Source organism: Pocillopora damicornis, chromosome 5 (assembly GCF_964200805.1).
Source record: "Pocillopora damicornis chromosome 5, jaPocDami1.2, whole genome shotgun sequence".
Classification (NCBI taxonomy): domain Eukaryota; kingdom Metazoa; phylum Cnidaria; class Anthozoa; order Scleractinia; family Pocilloporidae; genus Pocillopora; species Pocillopora damicornis.
Window position 1 is genome coordinate 24,727,755 of NC_142674.1, and position 19,925 is coordinate 24,747,679.

The 19,925-nt window shown below is 39.3% G+C and overlaps 2 protein-coding genes and 1 non-coding gene across 9 annotated transcripts in view; 1 reads left to right on the forward strand and 2 right to left on the reverse strand.

The window, feature by feature from the left end:
- LOC113664356 (low-density lipoprotein receptor-related protein 4) overlaps positions 1–19,925 on the forward strand; it is a 150,217-nt gene that overhangs the window by 25,437 nt on the left and 104,855 nt on the right. The gene's annotated exons all lie outside the window — the stretch shown is intronic.
- On the reverse strand, positions 448–18,511 carry LOC149046120 (uncharacterized). 7 transcript variants are annotated; one of them, XM_089206543.1, is made up of 10 exons: positions 18,340–18,511; positions 17,696–17,848; positions 8,026–8,100; positions 7,053–7,617; positions 6,324–6,568; positions 5,374–5,526; positions 4,698–4,874; positions 3,194–3,314; positions 2,618–2,746; positions 448–2,306 (listed from the first exon to the last, which is right to left on the reverse strand). In XM_089206543.1, the coding sequence occupies exons 3-10, from the start codon at positions 8,077–8,079 to the stop codon at positions 2,005–2,007; spliced, it is 1,746 nt and encodes a 581-aa protein (XP_089062669.1). In that variant the 5' UTR covers positions 8,080–8,100; positions 17,696–17,848; positions 18,340–18,511; the 3' UTR covers positions 448–2,004. The 7 variants fall into 7 exon arrangements, with proteins under 7 accessions (XP_089062669.1, XP_089062673.1, XP_089062670.1 ...); XM_089206547.1 differs by having other exon boundaries at positions 7,053–7,497; positions 18,340–18,492; XM_089206544.1 differs by having other exon boundaries at positions 18,275–18,480.
- Positions 10,984–11,582, reverse strand: LOC149046121 (uncharacterized). Its single transcript, XM_089207832.1, has 2 exons — positions 11,394–11,582; positions 10,984–11,253 (listed from the first exon to the last, which is right to left on the reverse strand). The coding sequence occupies exons 1-2, from the start codon at positions 11,580–11,582 to the stop codon at positions 10,984–10,986; spliced, it is 459 nt and encodes a 152-aa protein (XP_089063958.1).

The window sequence follows — 19,925 nt, forward strand, 5'->3', positions numbered from 1 at the left end:
TTTCTGTAGTCGAATGGAGATAAATGGCCTTTTACGTTTGTGGCCTAAAGTCAAATGTACAAACATTTACAAATAGTCAGCCTGTTCTGTTCTGTGCTTTAGGGGAGAGGAAAGGGGGAGGGGTTAGGTGGAAAAGGTGAGGAGTTGGTGACGTGAAAGAATGAGGGATCCTTTTGGGGGGGGGGATGGGGGAGGAATGGGAAAAGAAGGGGAACAATCCCTGTAGTGGCTCGTCAAACATATAATTATCATTTCAAACCCTGACAAAGGGAGAACGCTTGAAATGTCAACTTTGAGATTCTTAACAGTAGCTGAATTGTGTTATCAACTCAGTTGATAATACTAAATTACCCTTTTATACTCTTTCACCGACGCAGCACCACAGTTTCTTTAGGAACTTACTCCCTTTATATATTTCAAACCGATTTGCATATGTGTTCGACATCAGAAGTGGTCCAAATTTATTTTAATAACAAACAAACTAAAGAAACATTTCATACTTATGACGTACATAGGGCTGATACTTAGGAATATCAGTATGAATGAAACATCAAGGACTGACCGACTGCATTGTATACCTTGGTGCTGAATACTCCATCTTAATCTCTGACTGATGTAGATGATGATCTGGATAACTTAACAATTTTAGCATGATGACATCAAAAGCTCTCTAATTCGTTGTTGTGAATTCTCTTTATCTTTGTGCCATTCTTATATTCTTTAGAAATTATTAAATCAAGGTCACACAGAGCTGACCAAAAGATGCCGGTAAGGGATGGTATATTATATGAGTTTGGTCTGCCTGTGGCAAGACAACCATTATCATATGAACATAACTACCGTCCTAAACGTTTACAAAGCAGATGCCCTGCGCACTAACAGTGACTACATATGATGCTTAAGACTAAAATTCCTGTAATAACATTTTATTTGGTGCAAAAAGACCATTTGAAAACTTATTCAATCAGTGTAACGCGAGTCATAGAAAAGAATATAGAACTAATTTGGCATTTAAAGAAAAAGAAAACATATACAGCACAAGGCTGTTATTTAGTAACCTAACTCTCCTAAGTTACGTTCAGACAACTTTTATTTACAACGTAGTATGCCCTCTTTACCTCTGTTCGCACTTACTTAAAGCACACGCATTAAAACAAAGTCGTGAATACTTTATTACTCTTTAGAGCCCCTGCTAATTCAAACCTTGTTACCTTACAGTATCCTTGTTCATGCTAAGCGCAGCTGCAATTCAATCCAATATACCTAGTTTATATATTTATACAGTTTTTTTTTGAAACAGCATACGTTACTTACAATAAACTGTACGCAAGAAATTTCGTACGGTTATTGTATTACTTGTTCATTGCCAACATCAATCGAGTACATTATTTGCATTATAAATATCAAATTCATTATATACAATGTGTTTAACAAGTTGCTTGGAATACTTGCCAAATACAAATGAATGTTGATTAGATACTTAATGTATTGTTCCTTTTTTGTGGAAGATATCTAATTCTCCCCTTTTATTGCTTATTTGATCCTTGTAAGAGGGTCAAAAATTCCAAGGGTTTAGTAGGATAGGTGTTAGGTTGAAACTAAGTACCTCTGATCTTCGTTATTCAAAGCCTATTACCATATAATTCTCATGATGTCCCTTTGTTTTCGCTGCAACATATGTTAGGCCAAAAAGATGATACAGTGGTGTAACAGCACTAGAGGTAAACAGTATACTGGACAATACTTGTCAATTGATAATGGTGATCATTGTCATCATGTTTTCTTGAATCTAGGTATGTTCTTAGCGTCTTTAAAATTAATTTCATTACAAGCTGATTATCGTAAAGTCGTGCCGAAAATTACAATTAAATCTTTACCATGCTGTGGAATTGTTTTCTTGTGAAACTGCAATTATTTAGGGTATCTTTTTAAGAATTTTATAAACTTCAAAATTCTGTAAAAACTGCTTCAAAATAACGCTGACCTCTTTAAAATGTTTTTTTTTTACCGATTATCATATTCTTCTAAGAACTTGGCAACGTCACCTCTCTTTGCAATTTCTCTTACCACACTTGCAAACTCGGCAACCGTTAGATTTTCGTTTGAAGCTGCCAGGTATTCTAATAGAGCTCTTGACGGTCCGTCAGTGTGCTTTTCGTAAACAGCGGTCACTTGAAAACTGTCAATACCATAATATGAACAAACATCGTGATAGTCACCAACACCCGGCCTACTGGTGTCCAGACAGTTACATACTCGCTCTCGATATGTTCTATCATTCAGCAAGCTGCTGAGGAGCTTCGAGTCTGAATCAAAGAAAGAATTTGGAGATACTTTGTGTTTAATGTGCTTACACTGCACCGTCATAATGGAAGTACGCTACCACCAACAACATTATGGTTTTTTATCACACAAAACAAATAAATTCCATGTTGCCGTGAGTCTGCGCAGTGATAGATCATTATAAGATGACGTCGATTTGGGGAAAATTAAATGTTCGTGTGGTGGGGGAGAAAGCTTATTCGAAGGAGATGTTATAATTATTAAAAGATTTAAGGGACAGTTTTTCTAATAGTAGGCGTAGCTACGACGATGGCGATGAAGATGACTAAGATACCTTGACGAGGTTTTGGTTGTTCGTCTAAGTTGCTCTTGTCACCTTCTTCTGCTGTTGAGGACCTCGAGCATCCAGATGAGCTTTTGCTGCGTCCAAGAGTCGGTGCGTTCACCTCATCACCGCCACTTCCTGAATGGAATCAGTACGGTTTATCAATTTAATTATCTTATACATGCAAAATTTCAGCCTGCTGACCAGCCAAGAACACAAGAATTATCACCAAACAGTGCAGAAAATTGAAATTGAGTGCAAAATGTTGAAATGAAAATGATTGACAGGTAATTCGCGAAAGCACAACAAAACAAAATGGCGGACGAGTGAGGAGAAAGTAACAACGTTTTAATTCTGAGTTTGAGGGAAAATGCAAAAAACGAAAACACCCAACAAAGGAGATACAATCGATTATTCGTAACAGAGAGTTTAAAAGCTTAAAACAAGTTCTTGAGAGAAAAGCCTGACTACTCCGGCGACAAGAGAAAGACAAACTTATTCGTAGGAAGTGTTAATCGGTGGAATTAACTACTGGAGAGCTTCTCGTGATAGTAGCTATAGATGTGATGACGATGACGAAGATACCTTGAGAAGTTTTTGGTTGTTCGTCTAAGTTACCCCTGTCACCTTCATCTGGATCTGAAGAAGTCGAGCCTCCAGCTGCGCTGTTGAAGTGCGTATGAGCACTTGCCGGCCCGACCGACCCCTAAAATAGAGAGAGGAAGTGAAAGTAGCAAAATCGTTCAGATATCGAAATATCATGTTAATGAATACTGAGTTAAACAATTTTGATATTCAAAAGGGATATCGGTAGAACAAAGAAAAACCGTTTTAGACTAAAATGACAGTTTTATTCGTACTTCATTTGCGGGTAGCTAATTTCGCGATTTTGGCGAGACAATATTTTGTGGGGATACATTTTGCTGATTTCAACAGGAAAAAATGAAAATAGGACATTTAATTTCACGATTTAAGTGTTGTCAACTTCATTTTAATTTAAAAAATGTCTGAACTTTTTAGAATTCCAAGATAAACTGGAATAAGTGTTAGAACGTTATATGAAACTTGTGAATAAGAACTACAAGAAACGAGTTAAGAGCAATTTTGAGGACTGTATGATAGATATCAGGAATTTGTATGAATTTTGCGGTTCATATGAAGATCATTAACATTAACATAACACAAGAAACATTATACAACATGCATTGCAAGAAATAGTAAAACTAGTTGACAATTTGCGTATTTGTTGATAAATGTCGCGTGTGTGTTGCTCTTCACATGTTTATTGTTTTTTTTTTATAAATTTAATTAAAATTAAAATTGATTAATTCCTTAATTTTGCCATTTTTTTACAATCACGAAAAATGCGAAATTAAGTGTGAGTGAGGTACTTTTAAAGGAAAAGAAAAGTAAAAGTTTTAGACCTGAAACTCGACAGCTTTACTTTGCAAGGTTATTCGAAGCTTTCCACCTCTATGATATGTATTATCTTCACTAGATTTTGTGGTTATTTTGTCGATGTTAATTAAACCGGGGAAGCTTATTAAAGAATATAAAGTTAAGTTGGTAATAATAATAATTATAATTTATGAACAATGATAATTATAATTCACATAGTTCAAACTACACAATGCGTCTCACAGAAAATGCAATTTGTCGTGAATAATGACAGTTGATTAAACCTACAATATAGGAATAAACTAAAAGCTCGGCTGAAAAGGAAGTTCATTTTCAGACAATGCCGTGATGTCACGAGGTATGCTAGTGGTTTTGATTTAACACGTAGAGGCTTATAACTGGAAGGAAAAACATGAGGTAGGAGGCTTATTATTAGCAAAATTATGTATTTTAGAGTAGATAGACCTTTCATTGGTTACGGCTATGCTGATAATGTCTAAGAAAGTGAGTGGTGATTGTAACTTAATAGGAAAAAGTTGAGCCGAAAGCTACGTCAGATTTGGTTTGATTTTGTGTTTTGTACTTTCTTGTTAGTTTTACTTTTTTCTTTCTCGGTTTTTTCAAAGAAAACTGTAACCTGTCTCACTGGCTTAATGCGAAATAAGATCGTGCCAACTACATATAGTATTACCTCCACAAATGAAAAGCCAGGGTTTACGTATATTGCATGTTCATCATGGCCCTCTTGCTGGAACGTTATGATACAAGAGAACTCTTCTACTTCTCTACCTTTCATTGGTTTTACTGCAAAATCACAAGTATTTGTACAGCGGAATCTACCGCCGTGGGAATCATCGCAGATGTACACCTACAACAAATCACAGATTGAGTAATACATTGCATCAATCGGGGTAAAACGCCTCATATAGAAATGCAAGAGGTTGTTAAAAGTGCATTGATCAGACACCTACTTTCAGAGGTAATCAGAAGGCCACATAATCGACATCTCAGAAGTCAGAAGTTGTTATTAAGCAAAGTAAATATAGTGAGTGGCAAAAGTTTTGGCACACTCTACTTCTTTTTAATGTTTTCTACTTTTGCTACAACTGCCCCTCCCCCCCCCCCCCATCTCACTGTTGCCTGGTGCTGAAGCTGGTGAAGAAGTTGTTTGAGGAGAGATAGAGAGAGGGACTTCCTAGTAACTTATTAGACATAAATTACAAGATTTTTGTTTATTGCAATGTGTATTTAGTGGAAGATGGTCGACCAACTACTAAGGGTCTATAAAGCCTCAGTTCAGATTATCAGAGGTAAAAATGTTTCATTGTAACTCATGACTGAGCCCAACCCTTTGTTGATTTCCTTACCTGCTCACCAGCTGTCTCGTCAAATTCCCAGCCCTTCTCAGGATCCGTCACAAGTTTCACGGTTATCTTTTTGCTGTTGTTGTGCATATTGAAGGGTTTCTCCATTCCTTTCCATGAATCAGAACACTGCCTTTCCTCTTGCTTCTCCACTCGCTTGTAAAGGCAAAATATATGGATCAGCTAGGTGGTACATCGTGCAATAACAAGAGTGACTAGTTAAATTTCAGACGAAATCTTATTTTTAATATATTTTTTAGGCAAATGCAACTCTCTTACCAAATAAAGGAATTTGATTCATTGACAGCACATCTTAACACTGGCAAACTCATAAACTGCTGGGTAGATGCCTACAGTTAAGTTGCATCCGCACCAGAGGAGTAATAACACTCCTTTTCGGTTCATTTTCACGAGAGTAGGTTAAGCTCCAACAATGAGAAGCTAATAGAGTACAACGTGCTTTCATCTCATCGCACAACGTCAGAGCTGAGGCGCTAACTTACTCCTCAGTGATATAATGATCAGGCACATAAGCATGAGAATAACATACATGAATGAAGGGAAGCAAATATGGTGTACATCAATCAGAGAGGAGGATTATGTATCTCGTGATAAAAAATAACCAATCATATGTCCGGATTTGTATCCAAGATGGCAATTTGATGTAACGCAACCAAACTAGATGTGTAGCATATTAATGCCCCCTACATTACTTAAAGAATCACATAGATAAACCATTGATCATGATATAATGTGATATAATATTTAATCATGAATAGCGGAAGCTCAAGCCAGTTATTAGTAAAAATGCCTCATTTTCATCATACACCGTGTATGGGTAAAATATCGGAAAGAACACTTCTATTAAAAACAATAGATTAACACAGTCGGTTGCATTTGGTGGATGCCTTGTCTTCAAACCAAAATAAAATTCTACTTGTACGATTACTTACCATCAAAGAATCTTGGTTGTCACTGTAAATGTAAAATCTGATATGAATGAGATCACGTCTGGGATTCGGTTTACTAGCAAACACTGTGGCTCTTTTCTGCCTCGGTGCCCCACCACGACAAAATACACACCAGAAACAGAAGCTCGTGGTTTTGATATGAATGGAGTCCTCTTTTGCTGTGAACCATGCCCTTGACAGATTCTTCTTTTTTGATTCGTTAGGGATTTTCTCCCACTTGATGGGATCTTCAATCAAAAATCGATGACAAAATCATCAGTACAGTAACAGCATAATGAACATTAGTCCTACTTTCCCCGAAAGAGAAGGGAGGGGGGGGGGGGTGAAAATTTATATGTAAAATGAATAAGTGGGAATTACTCTGCAATGGAAATCCACGAGGTTCCTCTCAGGATTAGGGTTAGGTTAAGTCGATTGAAATTTGGGTCTTGGTTTTTGCCAAAGGAGGAAAATCAGATTCAGAAAGAAAGCATCTGGGAGCGTAAAGGAGAAGCAACAAAAAACTCAACAACGTGGGACACCAGGTTCGTGAATACAAAACGGACCACAGCGATGGGAACCAAGAGCTCTCATCTTCTTTGTAACTCCATACCCTGAACAAACTCTGAACATGTAAGGCCTACAAAAGTGTAAGTCCTCGAGATGTTAAATCTTAAATGTCTTTTCTTTTAATTCAGCTGAAAATACTTAGCCCAGGGATTTTTCGATTACCTGGGTCGCTTCTGTAGACAGTTATCCATTTCTTTTTAGCTTTACCCATATAGAGGCAATGTGGAATTATAATCTCCAAAGGCTTTGAAAGTCTGATATCGTGTGGTCCGCATTCAATCACAGGGGAAATGAGTGTTTCATCAGGTTCAACGGGGATATCCTGCAACAGCTTTGTTGTGTCGTAGAACACGCGGTAGAAGACTTCCTGGCTGTCTTCAGTCGGTATTGCGCCTTTCCCAATACATATTTTCACGTCAGAGTCAAGAGCGGCACTCAGTTCACCGCCGGAACTGTTGAATTTGTCTTTCACTTCAAAGTAGTCCCCAATAGATATTTTCACGTCAGAGTCAACAGCGGCACTCAACTCAGGGACAAGAGCGGCATTCAACTCACCGCCGGAATCGTTGAATTCGCTTTTCTTTTCAGAGCCGTTTGCAGTATATATCTTCATGCGAGGGAAAGAAACGGCACTCAACTCATTGCCGGAATTTTTGAATTCGTCTTTCACTTCGTTGATGTGATTTAGATCTATTTTATTTTTCCAAAGATTTGCCTCATCCCTGACCTTTAATAGGAAAAATTCAGTCCAAGAGTGTTTTGAGTCAAATATTAAATGTGATACCCAAAAATTAAAAGAGGTAATTCAAAATACCCCATCCCATAGTTTCAAACAAATGCCCGATAATTTTGAAATAATTTGTGATCGCTTTTTGACTTTTAGGGTCGCTAAACCAACATTTCAGCCTCTTTGAAACATCCTCAATTTAAGTTGAAGTAAAAGTTTCAAGACACACCAGTTGTGTTGTTTCGTTTTGTTTTCATTTTTTGAGGTTGCTTTTCACATACACTTCAGACATAGATGGTGAGGCTTGAAACAATGACTGCCACTCACTAGTATAACATGGGAGTCAGCAAGATAAATAAGGAATTACAGAAAAATATAGATAAACACCCTTTTAGGATAAGTCCATACCTCTACAATATCATCCGTGCCACCTAGATGTGGTTTTGGGAAACAGAATTCCATAGCAGGATTGTTACACAAGCACTGTGAAGAAAATTAATTGTGAAAGGTTAGAAATAAAAAAAGTTCTGGTTACAGAGGAACAACCAGGGTATTTTTCCTCTCTTAAAAAATTTCCTTTTAAAAGGATACTGTTATTTCCAGGATGCAAACTTGCATTGTCCTTAAAAGAAAAGAATCGAGGTTGAAAGCACTAACTTCAGGAAAAGAACGAAAATTTGTAGATATACTAAGAATTTGATCACGCTTACATAGCGTGGATACATCAAGTAATGCAGCATACCGCAGTTTGAAGCACACAAAAGAGTTACTCAAGCTTCTTATTTTACCATCATAAGTTACTATAGACTAATTTTTGGCCTTCCTGTTACGAAGTCATGACTGCACGTATGAAGAGATGTATGTCATAATGGAAAAATAGCACATGAAGGGGCCAGCATGTAACCAATATTACATACCTACTCAACATAATCTACGTATTAATCTCTAAAGCAAGCTTATAGCAGTCTTTTGCTTCATCTGCTTCGCCCAGCACACTATGCAAAGTACCCAGATTGTTGTAAGAGCTTGCAACATCAACGTTCTTAGGTCCCAGCTTTTTCACTCCAATCTCCAGTGCACGCTTATAAGTCTTTTGCTTCATCTGTTTCGCCTAGCGCACCGTGCAAAGTACCCAGATTGTTGTAAAAGTTTGCAGCATTAACATGCTTTCGTCCCAGGTTTTTCAGTCACGTCTCCAGTGCACGCCTATAGCAGTTTTTGCTTAATCTATTTCGCCCCTGTGCACTGTGTAAAGCACCCAGATTTTGGTAAGAGTTTGCAACATCAACATGCTCAGGCCTCAGCTTTGTCAGTTGAATCGTTAGGGCCCGCTTATAGTGGTCTTTTGCACCATCTTTTTCGCTTTGCATACTATGAAAAGTGTCGACAGGGCTTGCAGCATCAACATGATTAGGTCTTAGCTTTTTCAGAAGAATATCCAGTCCACGCTTGAGGTAGACTTTTGCTTCAACTGTTTCGCCCAGCAAACGGTGCATCAACATGCTCAGGTCCCGGCTTTTTCAGTCTAATCTCCAGTGCACGCTTATAGCAGTCTTTTGCCTCGTCTGTTTTGCCCAGCACATTATGTAAAGAACCTAAATTGTTGTAAGGGCTTGCAACATCAACATTTTCAGGTCCCACCTTTTTCGGACGAATCTTCATTCCACGCTTAAGGTAGTATTTTGCTCTACCTGTTTCGCCCAGCGAACGGTGTAAAGAACCCAAATTGTTGAAAAAACTTGCAACATTAACATACTCAGGTCTCAGCTTTTCCAGACTAATCTTTAGTCCACGCTTAAGGTATTCTTTGGCTTCATCTGGTTTGCTCAGCGAACAGTGTAAAGAACCCAGATTGTTGTGAGATTTTGGAGCATCAACATGCGCAGGTCCCAGTGTTTTTAGTTGAATTTCCACTGCACGCCCCAATACCCTCGGTTTTTGTCATCTCCTGCGACCAGCACAATTTCACCAACGTCCGGTACTAAGACTGTCTTCCGCTTATCTCGACGCCTTTCTGATAAACAATGCAGGCATTCGTGTTTCCATCTGCTCTGTACGTACCGTTTTGCCTTATTCAGGTGCTTGTGCAATCCGGTTACTCCATCATCGTCGTTGTCGTCTACTTCTTCTACCGCATGCGCGTTCTGTCCCCGAATTGACACGTTTGGGGTTAGCACTTGCTCCTCCCCTGCGTCGCTGTCGAGGTACGTCGACGGTCGGTTGTTTAAGAGCCTCTCAATGTCGAGTATTGTCATCTCGAACTATACCATGTTGTTCTGCCTGGCGTTTTGTACAGGGTATTCTTAATGTCTGATTTCTTCTCATTAGTTCTAGTCTTGCAATAGATATGGCTTGTTTTAAGATTCTTCATTCTGAGGTGAGTAAACCTTGGAACCACTGCTGTCGTGCCTTCGATTACGTCTATAGTTGCCGCTAAACATGCAACGTTCCTGGCGTCAGCGAATACATGAACGTGAAAGGCTTTCACTTGACCAGCTCCTTTTGCTATGCTTCTTGGAACTCTCACAAGCTTCAATTGGGTAGATCATTTGATCCACTCCCTCTTTAACTTCCACTTTTCAACCTTTAATCTCGTGATATGCATATCGGTAGATCTGCTTATCTTTCACAGTTTTCGGTGACATTATCCCTGGTGGGTAGTACATTCTTGCTAGGTGGCTTAGCAGTCCTCTCTTTTTCAATGGCTGGTTGACACGGGGTTCTGGTACTTGCACCTCCAGCAAGTCTGCTCCCTTGTCCCAGACCGTCCTAAGGATCATACTTGGGTTTGTTGAACCTTCACTTTCTAAGCGCTCAACGTCTGATTCCCACTTGAGGACAAAAAACTTCCCACTCTCCAGAATACTATATGCTTGCCTCTTGAATTCTTCCAGTTCAACCTCTTTTTCCTCTGTTTTCATCATATTGTCTAAGTACGTATTTTCTCTTAAAGCTTGTATGGTTTCTTGAAATTCTTCACGTTGTTTATCGTAGCGATAGTTGAGGGTAGCGCCTAACAATAATAGGCTTGACTCTCCTCCGAAAGGCGACTCTAGTGAACCTCAGGTGTGTTTTTCTCCACCGTTAGTGTTGAACAAGAACAGAAAGGCATCTCCATCTTTCTCTCTGACACCAATCTGTAGGAATGCCCTTTGTATAAGGGCTGACGTGGTGGATACGTGTAAATACACTCCTTGCTACTGTTTCCCAGAGGGTGTGGCTCGGCACCGTCATCGAAAACCATTTTCACTTTTGTTATACCCGCAGTCTCCCTTACCACTAATTTGTATGGCATGTAAAAAGTGCGTTTGGCAGTGAGTGTTTCAGGTGCAGCGTCCGCTTTGCCTTCCTCTAGTTGATCTTTTACTATTTTTCGTACCCTTCCTTCCAAGTGGGGTCTTGAGCCAGCTTTCTTTCCAGTCTGCAAAAACGTCTTCTGCACTGTTCTTCGTTTGAACTTAGCAAGGAACTACCTGAGATCCATGCCACGCTCACTTCGTACCTGCCGTCCGCTCCCCTTGTGACGCTCTCGTTGAAACTGCTGAGCACTTCTGACCGGTCATACTCTGCCCTCTCTTCCACACCCAATAAGTCTAGACTGTATGGCTTCTCGTATTCGTTTACCTCCTCGATAGACTACACTTGTCATTGGCGCACTCTGCTTCATCATGTATTGCTCATCCAAACATCGTACCTGCAACGGAAGGATCCTCAAGGCGTCCCTTGAACGTTAGCTTGGTTCATATCTTACAGTAGGTTTAATCACCCAGGATCACATGCACTGGGTACTCTTTATTCCTCGTCGTGTAGAACAGCTTGTCTCGGGCGTGTTCGTAATTTGATTTCAACTTCCCGATAGTGGGCCTCCTTGTGGTTGTGAAACTCGGCAACTCATTCCCATTGTTTTCTATCTGCTCGCTTGGTGGGTTGTCCAGGGAATGACTTCTCACTTTGAATATGAGCATGAAGTGTCTTTACGCCGTTTATGATAACGATTCGGTGCCTTTCATGTAGTGAGGGCTTCAGACTCAACTTCTTAGGATGTAAAATTCCTGCCAGAGCCCGTGTCCAAATATGCCCACAATGTTGCGCCTTAAACCTTCAGCGGGATTATCGCTGGTAAGAATCTATCTTCATAACCTGGGTGTATGTGGTGAACACCATACTCTCACTCTGTCCTTTCACTGATATTTTGTCCCACAGGCTTGTGAGGTGTCTCGACTTGCACTTTGAACATGGGCGACTCCGGCTGTGGTTTTCCCCTTGACCCTCACGCTCACAGTTGTAACACAATTTCTTTTCGTGAAAAAATTTCCCCTTTTCTCTAAGGTATTGTAAACATCGCAGGACTCCACCCAGTGATCACCTCCACAGGTAGAGGCAGGAAGGAGCTGTAAGTTTACGCATGTTCTCCCTCTTGTCTTTGAATACGATTGCCTTTCTTTTGTCCATGGGTTTCCCCTGTCAGAGAGCTGGGAGTCGTCCTTCTTGTTTCTCTTAGGCCATTTTTACAGACTTTCAATCAATTCTTTCATGGTCCATTCCTCTCATTTCTCGTCAACTCGCACTAGGTCGGGTTTAACTTGAGGTAATGTCTTCAACGTCGTCATCACAGATTGTTTTAATATGCCAGCCTCTGCCAAGGTATCAAAGCGTCAAAATGTTGGTTTAACTTTTCATAGGATTCTCTCACTTCATCGTAGCTGTACCTTTCACTAGAGATAAATTCATAATTTCGTCCATACGGGAATTTACAGCAACCTTAGTTTGTCCGTATTCTCTTTGCAATATTTTCCATGCCGTCCTATACCCTAGTGTCCCGGGTTTAAGGTTGGAGATTTGTTCTCTTACCTTGGGAAGAACCCTCTCTGACAAATAGCCAAATTTATCTCCGTCCGAAATTGGTCGACTGTGAACTTGCTTGACGAACATATTTTCGAATCGAACCCAGTCCGATGGATTTCCCATGAAAGCCGTGATCTTTAACTTAGGGAGTTTTAGACATGGTTTGATGCTACTCTGGTTTAAAGATTTAATGAATGTAACCGAGAAGTTACAATTCATAGACCAAACGTTTCGACACTCCTGTCTAGATCCTTCATCGAGGGTGATCTAAACACTGCAATAAGAGGTCCTTTTATACGCTCACTAATTAGCTGCCTTTTTTCTGACGAGGTGTAAATAGACGTCAGGAAGTAAGCCGCACTGGTCATCCACTCGTAAAGTCATCTGTCGAAGAAGCTAAAAGGAGGCTAGCCCGTCCAGTGCAGCCTAAAGTGCCTTTGTCTGCCGATAAAGTGCAAGCAATTAGTAATGCTCATGTTGCGAGCAAGTCTCTCCCTGACGTCCACTTTTTTAGTTATGTGCTAGTCGCGGAACCTTGATCATTCTAGAATGGCCCTCTTCGTATTTTAGGCCTTTTCTACACAAGTGATGTCAGTTTAAGCCGTTCGTGGTAATAGTTTTTGCCCTCCCGGCGATAATAAACCTCTTACTAGAAGAGCCAGGACTAAAGCAAATTTATAAATCACCTGTGTCAATCTTTCGCGGCTGCCCCAAATTCAGAATGTTAGCTTTACGCTCAGATTTTCGGTGAGTTCTCTTTTCTATATCCGCGTAGCATGAGAGTACGTAATATATTTTCTGCGTTTTTTGAAGCATGTGTTTGGGCCTATTTGGTCTGTGTTTTTGGCCAAAAATGGCCCATGCTTTTGGCCTGATTTGGCTCGTGATTTTGGCCTAATTTGGCTCGTGTTTTGGCCTGATTTGGCCTTATTTGTGATTTGATTTGGCCCATGCTTTTGGCCTGATTTGGCCTGTGATTTTGGACCGATTTGGCCCATATTTGTGGCCTGGCCAAAGATCGAGCTGGTGTGATGTCGGCGACTTTATTAGCTTGGCTGGCATGTTTTTTGAGCGTTATTTGGGGATTTTTCCATTGCATTGCGTTCATGGTGAGGAGATTTTGTTTGGATTATTTTCTTGATGTTTAATATCATACATGTATCACTTATTATAATTCAGTTTCATTATCAAACACCTGTTAAAATTAAGTGGTTTTGAGTTGACTCCTTGTTTTTGTTTCAGACGTTCCTCTCTCCAGGATCTGGCACGAAGCATCTGAATTGCAGGACCAGTCATGACGTCGTTTGGTTCCTGGCCTTCTACATTTGCAGCTAAGATCGAAGGCTCCCTCCACTTTGTCTAGCTATAAGTCAGGCTGGTCAAGATGGTGGAAGTGAGCTTCTTCGGAGATTGGTATACTTGTGATTCCGACCAAGTCCTTGCACATCGCCTTGTTTATCACTGCGCTTACCAAAATTTGTGTGGAAAACAATATGGGTGCGTCACTCATTGAAGCTGTGCTCTATTGTATTAGATAGGGTCGTACCATGGCCGGGATGGAATCACTGGTCATCCACTCGTGAAGTCATCTGTTGAAGGGGCTAAAAGGAAGCTAGCCCGTCCAGCGCAGCCTAAAGAGCCTTTGTCCACCGATATAGTGCAAGCAATTGTTGATGCTTATGTTGCGAGTAATTCTCTCTCTGACGTCTGCTTTTTATTTATTTTGCTGGTTGGACTTTATGAATTTTCTCGTGTTGACAAAATCAACAGTTTAATTCTTAAGGACGTTGCTATCAATGGTGATCACATGAAAATTTTAGTCGCTAAGGGCAAGAATGACCAATACCGAGAAGGTCATACCTTTTATCTTTCTAACTCAGCGAAGTCTACACGTTGGGTCGTTACGACCGAGAAACTCTTCCCGCAGTTGAGCGATTCCGAATATCCGCTAGTTAGTCGTATAGTTAAAGCTAAGTCTCGCAAGTATTTCCACTCTAGGGGTTTCTTTAACTGCGCCAAGAGATGATTTTCAAAAGTACATAGAAACTTTCGTGGACGATGTTTCGAGGTTCTGTGTGCATAGTATTAAGTCTAATGCCGCGTCCAATCAACCGCGTCAAAGCCACTTTTGCTGTAATTTAATTGTTCACGTATCTTATTGTTCTTAGAGCTACTTAGTTGTAGTCTGCTTATTCAGCGTATGCTATACGTAGTAGTCCTGGCGGGGAACGTTAGTTATGCCTGGCCCGTCTCAGATTTCCTGCCCTTTTTTCCCTCAGAGTTTTTTAGGACAGGTTTTTTCTAGCCACCCTGGCACGCTCGCAAATGATTTTGCTAATTCTTTATTTCAATTTGCTTCATATATTGCTGATTAAAGTACGGATATATGGCGTTTACTACGCAGGCCACATTCCAGCATTCTCCATGATTTGTTGTATCTTGAGTCATTTTGCGTATTTAAGTTAGTGCAGACCTCACTTTGGAATCAGTTCTAGAAGTTTGACAAACCCTGGGATTACTTGAATTGTCTGCAATCAAGGGTTGAACAATTTAAAATAACGCCCTTTTAAAGCTGCACCAGCAGCAACGGTATCCGTAGGTTTTCTTTTTAATATATCATAAGCAAAAATCGAACGCATTGTGATTGGTTCTTACCTATGATCTATTGGAGGACAAATGCATTCACGATAAAACAAATAGAATCCATGTTGCCTAGGCTGTTAACAATAATAGATTAAAGATGACATCACAAATGTGGTAAGAACATCAGCGACACACTCAGCTGCTTCGTGAACGCTTCGTGCATTACTTTTCTTTTATAACCACATATGAAGTGAACTGTGATTTCTTACTGAAGAGATTCAGGAGCTACATGGAAGTTATTTTTGAAACTGACGAGTATTGAGTATAGTTTGTTTTTACTTTCGGTCCATCGCTTCCTATCGCAGAATGACACAGACATTTAATGAGCTGTGACCCAATTATTTAATGGACATCAGAAATTCTTGTAAACGCTTTTCGACATTCTGGACTCCTACCGGCAGAAGCAGCTACTCTACACCCTGTACATCAAACACAATTGCTGATTTTCTGTTCCCTAGGGTTGCTTTTGCTAGCATTCGGGAAAATGTTTACTTTCTGTTCACGCTTATGTGACCGTAATCAATCATGGATTTTATTCGCTGCTGAACGAAACGGGGTTTTTGAAAAAAATTGACGGGTAAAGGGATCTTTTCCAGTCCTCAGTTCTCCTCCAGATAATCGTCTTATCTCTAAACATCGAATGTCGTATCGACATAAGTATTCTGGAGAGTTCGCTTGTTTATTTTTCGCTCGAGACGAGTTGCATCCGCCACTAACCGCTTTCATGTAAGTAAATTTAAGTATTCTTACTTTCGCCAAAGTTTTAACAACCTTTTAGTGAAGTATGCTGATATTATATCAATTGTTTCACTGACAACTGACGAAATCACTTTGGTTTCATCATTGGTCCATTTTTGCCCGCAGCAAAATAAGACGAGAATGTACCCTTACCCGTTCATCTTCATTATTTTTCAAAGTTAGTTCGCTCTACCAAAGTCGGTGAAAAATTCCTCGCTCCATAAACCATTTCACATTGCCCACATAAATGGAACGTAGATAATAGAACAGTATTAGGGAAATAATATACACATCACTCTAACATTCCTGATTAAAGAAAAAACGTATGAAGAGCCAACCTTCAGGCACGCGTGCCTAGTGGAATTACAACAGTCGCTCTAGAATTACGTTCAAGAATGTTTTTAGCAAAGTCCTTTTCAGAGCAGCAACATAGATAAATCATTGGATCTTAATAGGCCTTTTTAAGAGAATGTAAAAATCATTTTAAAAGAATCTATGCACTAAGTAAAAAATGTGGTTTTGATTTCCTTGTAAGCGTCAAAACTCCAACCCGACAAGACAAGAAAAAAAAATTGCTCATGTGCAACAAAACACTCGAGGAACCTCGAAAGGGAAAGTTATAGTCTGCCTTTGTTGCAACGCACATTATTCACATCCCTAAATAGCTGCACACTGCTTGTATCATGCTGCTTTTACTGACAACTATTGAATTCGCTTTGGTTTCATCATTGGTTCATTTTTTGCCCGCAGCAAAATAATAGTAGGATGTGCCTTGACCCGTTCATCTTAATCATTTTTCAAAATTAATTCGCTCTACAAAAGTCGTTGAAAAACTCCTCGCATTAGACGCCATTTTACATTGCCCACATAAATGGAAAGTAGAAAATAGAACAGCGTTAGGGAAATATTAAAATTTAGTGATTTGCTGACTCAACTCGTAAACAGGAATATGAAAGTGAAACCTTCGTGTAACGTATTGTGGCACTCACAAATTATCATCCAGTGACATTGCATCTTTTTGAATGGCGTCAATAGCCGGAAACGTCACATTTTAGCGCTGATCCGTGAAATGTAGGCAGAGCTGTCTAGTCCGGTGTAAGTAAAAAATTTATAAAGTGGGAAAACAAAGCACATCAGCTCCCCTCCGTCCTTAAGGTAATTTTTCAAGAAATTCTCGAATCAGCAGGAGTGGGCTCACCATTCCACATTTCCTCTATGTATACAAATCAGACAAAAGACGAAATCAAGAAAATACTAAATTTGGCGATCCATCTGCAGTGAGTATTCTCTTGAACAGAGGTCACCATAGTCGCATGTCTTCTTCTTGAATGTTCTGCTCATGTTTTTTAGAACTGCCATATATTAATACAATTCTTGGAGCAAACAAGGAAAAGGTTCTAAATTGTAAGTCTTTTACCGGAAGAAAAACTTTCGAATGAACAATTCACGGTAAAGTTAATAATCTTCAGCAACAACGCATACCTTATACTTTCTTCCTAAAAATGTACAGCCAGCTAAGAGCGCCATAGGGTACAAAATTAGGGGAAAATGTTTATGGACATCAGTTATTCGAAAAGATCTCTGATCAATGCGGCGTTGTTTTTTTCAGTTTGCTGCTATGGTTTTCTCTTGAACATCATACGTTCCCAAAAATTCCTCAGCATCAAAACATACGCAATGACTATATTGACAAGAAACTTCGTGATCCTTTATCAATCTCGAGATCGAAGACTAGATCTGTATTTTTTGCTGTTGTTTAAAAGCAGGTGGATATTTCGTTTTAGTTTCACAATTAACATGTCCTGGCCTGCTACAGAAACAACTAAATTATACTATGACACAATGTACTTACCGGTGAGGCTAATGTCAGCGTCTTGAGGAACAACTAAGACTGATAAATGCTATCGTTTGTCTTTTGATCTTTTTACTGCTGCTGTGGATCGTGATGGCCGCCCTCGCACGAAGAAGACTCCTGGCCGATTGCTTGCGATCCAAACGTTCCGATCTGTACATCGGAAGTAAAATCAAAGCGAAATAAACGATAATACTTTATCTAATGTTTTACTGTTTTCCTTAAAAAGATGGATAATTCTCACACCAAAAATTCTGAACCTTTGACGGAAACTTAGCGGCGGTAATCTGGTTTTTGCTTTTTTGCTTTTTTCAGCATTCTTGTCTAACTAAACGAAGCAGCTCTCTCGTTTATTTGACACACTCAACATATCACGTCATATTAATTAATCTAAAGTGACGGTAGCAGAATCGCTGTGCAATTTTACCTTTTTCTTAAACCTGTTTTAATAAGCTCCTTCTCCTCAAGCGTGTATCGTATCAATATAAGAATTTTAGAATGTACGCTTGTTCATTTTCCGTTTAAAACGAGTTGTATCTGCTACACAACTTCAATGTAAGTGAATTTAAATATACTTACTATTGTCAAAGTTTTAGAAACCTTTTAGCGAGGTATACATACTTCATTTGCGATTAAGAACTTACACTGTTTTCTGTAGTCAACAAAACGCTCGATGAACTCGAAAGGGAAAGTTACAGTCTGGTTTTGTCACGATGCACGTAATTCACATCGCTAAATAGCTGCACACTGCTGGTGTGATTATATCGATTGTTTTACTGACAACTAATGAAATCGCTTTGGTTTCATCATTGGTCTATTTTTGCCCGCAGCGAATTAAGACTAGAATGTGCCCTTACCCGTTCATCTCAGTTCATTATTCTTCAAAGTTAGTTCGCTCTACAAACGTCGGTAAAAAGATCCTCGCTTTATAAGCAATTTCGCATTTTACACATAAATGGAACGTATATAATAGAACAGCATTAGGGAAATAATATATACACCATTCTAACATCCCTGCAGATTAAAGAAAAAACGGATGAAGAGGCAACTTCAGGCATGCGTGGCTAGCGTAAATATAACAACAATCGTTCTTAAATTATGTTCAAGAACGTTTTCATCAAAGTCCTTTTCAGAGCAGCAACAAAGATAAATTATTAGAACTTAAAAAGCCTTTTTAAGAGACTGTAAAAATCTTCTTAAAAGAATCTACGCATTAAGTACAACAGTTGGTTTTGATTTCCATGGTAGCGTCAAAACTTTAACCAGACAAGACAAGAAACAAAAATTGCTCATGCGCAGTTATCTAGTGTGACCTTAACAAATCCAGTGACATTGCCTCTTTTTGAATGGCTTCGATAACTGCAAACCTCACATTTGTTGGAGCAAACAAGGAAAAATTTCTCTTTCACCGGTCTTTCACCGGAGGAAAAACTTTCGAACGAACAATTCAGTATAAACTTCACAATCTTTAGCAATAACACAACTTAAACTTTCTTCAAAAAATATAATAAATAGTATAAAATACATCGCCAGCTAGGAGATTCTTAGGGTACAAAATTAAGGGAAAATGTTAACGGTAATTTCGGAAAGATCTTTGATCGACTGCGGAGTTGTTTTTGTCAGTTTGTTTCACGGTGTTCTCTTTGACAACATACATTCGCAAAACGTAATACGTTGAAAGGAAATATTTAAATAGCTCAAGAAAGAAAAATCCGCTGCTCTTGCACCTCGCAGGAATGGAGATACAGAATATATTTGAAGACATAGTCGACCCAGAACTAGAAAGATGTCAAGACCCGTACGCTGTGTGTATTCAGTAGCTTGATTATCATTTCCGTTGTGAAGAAAATATTCTGTTTGAGCGCCTCGCGTTTCAACAATTAGCGCCGATTGATGGTGAACCAGTTGACAAGTTTGTCGTCCATCTTCGTCAACACGCAAGGCATTGTAATTTTGGCGATTCTCTCGACGACAATTTACGTGATCAGTTGATCCTCATCTTAGAAAATGCACAGCTCGAGTTACTTCTTTTCCAGTATTGTAAGAGTTTCATTCTTGAGTTTTATATTTTTTTCTTTCCTGAGTTTGATTTATACTTTGTTTTTGCGCGACAGAGCGACGCAGATTGCAGAAATTACTTCTTGACTATAAATAGTTTCGACACTTTAAATAACAATAATAATAATAAATAACAAACAAACAAAGTTATGATCTCAAAACGGTTTCTGAA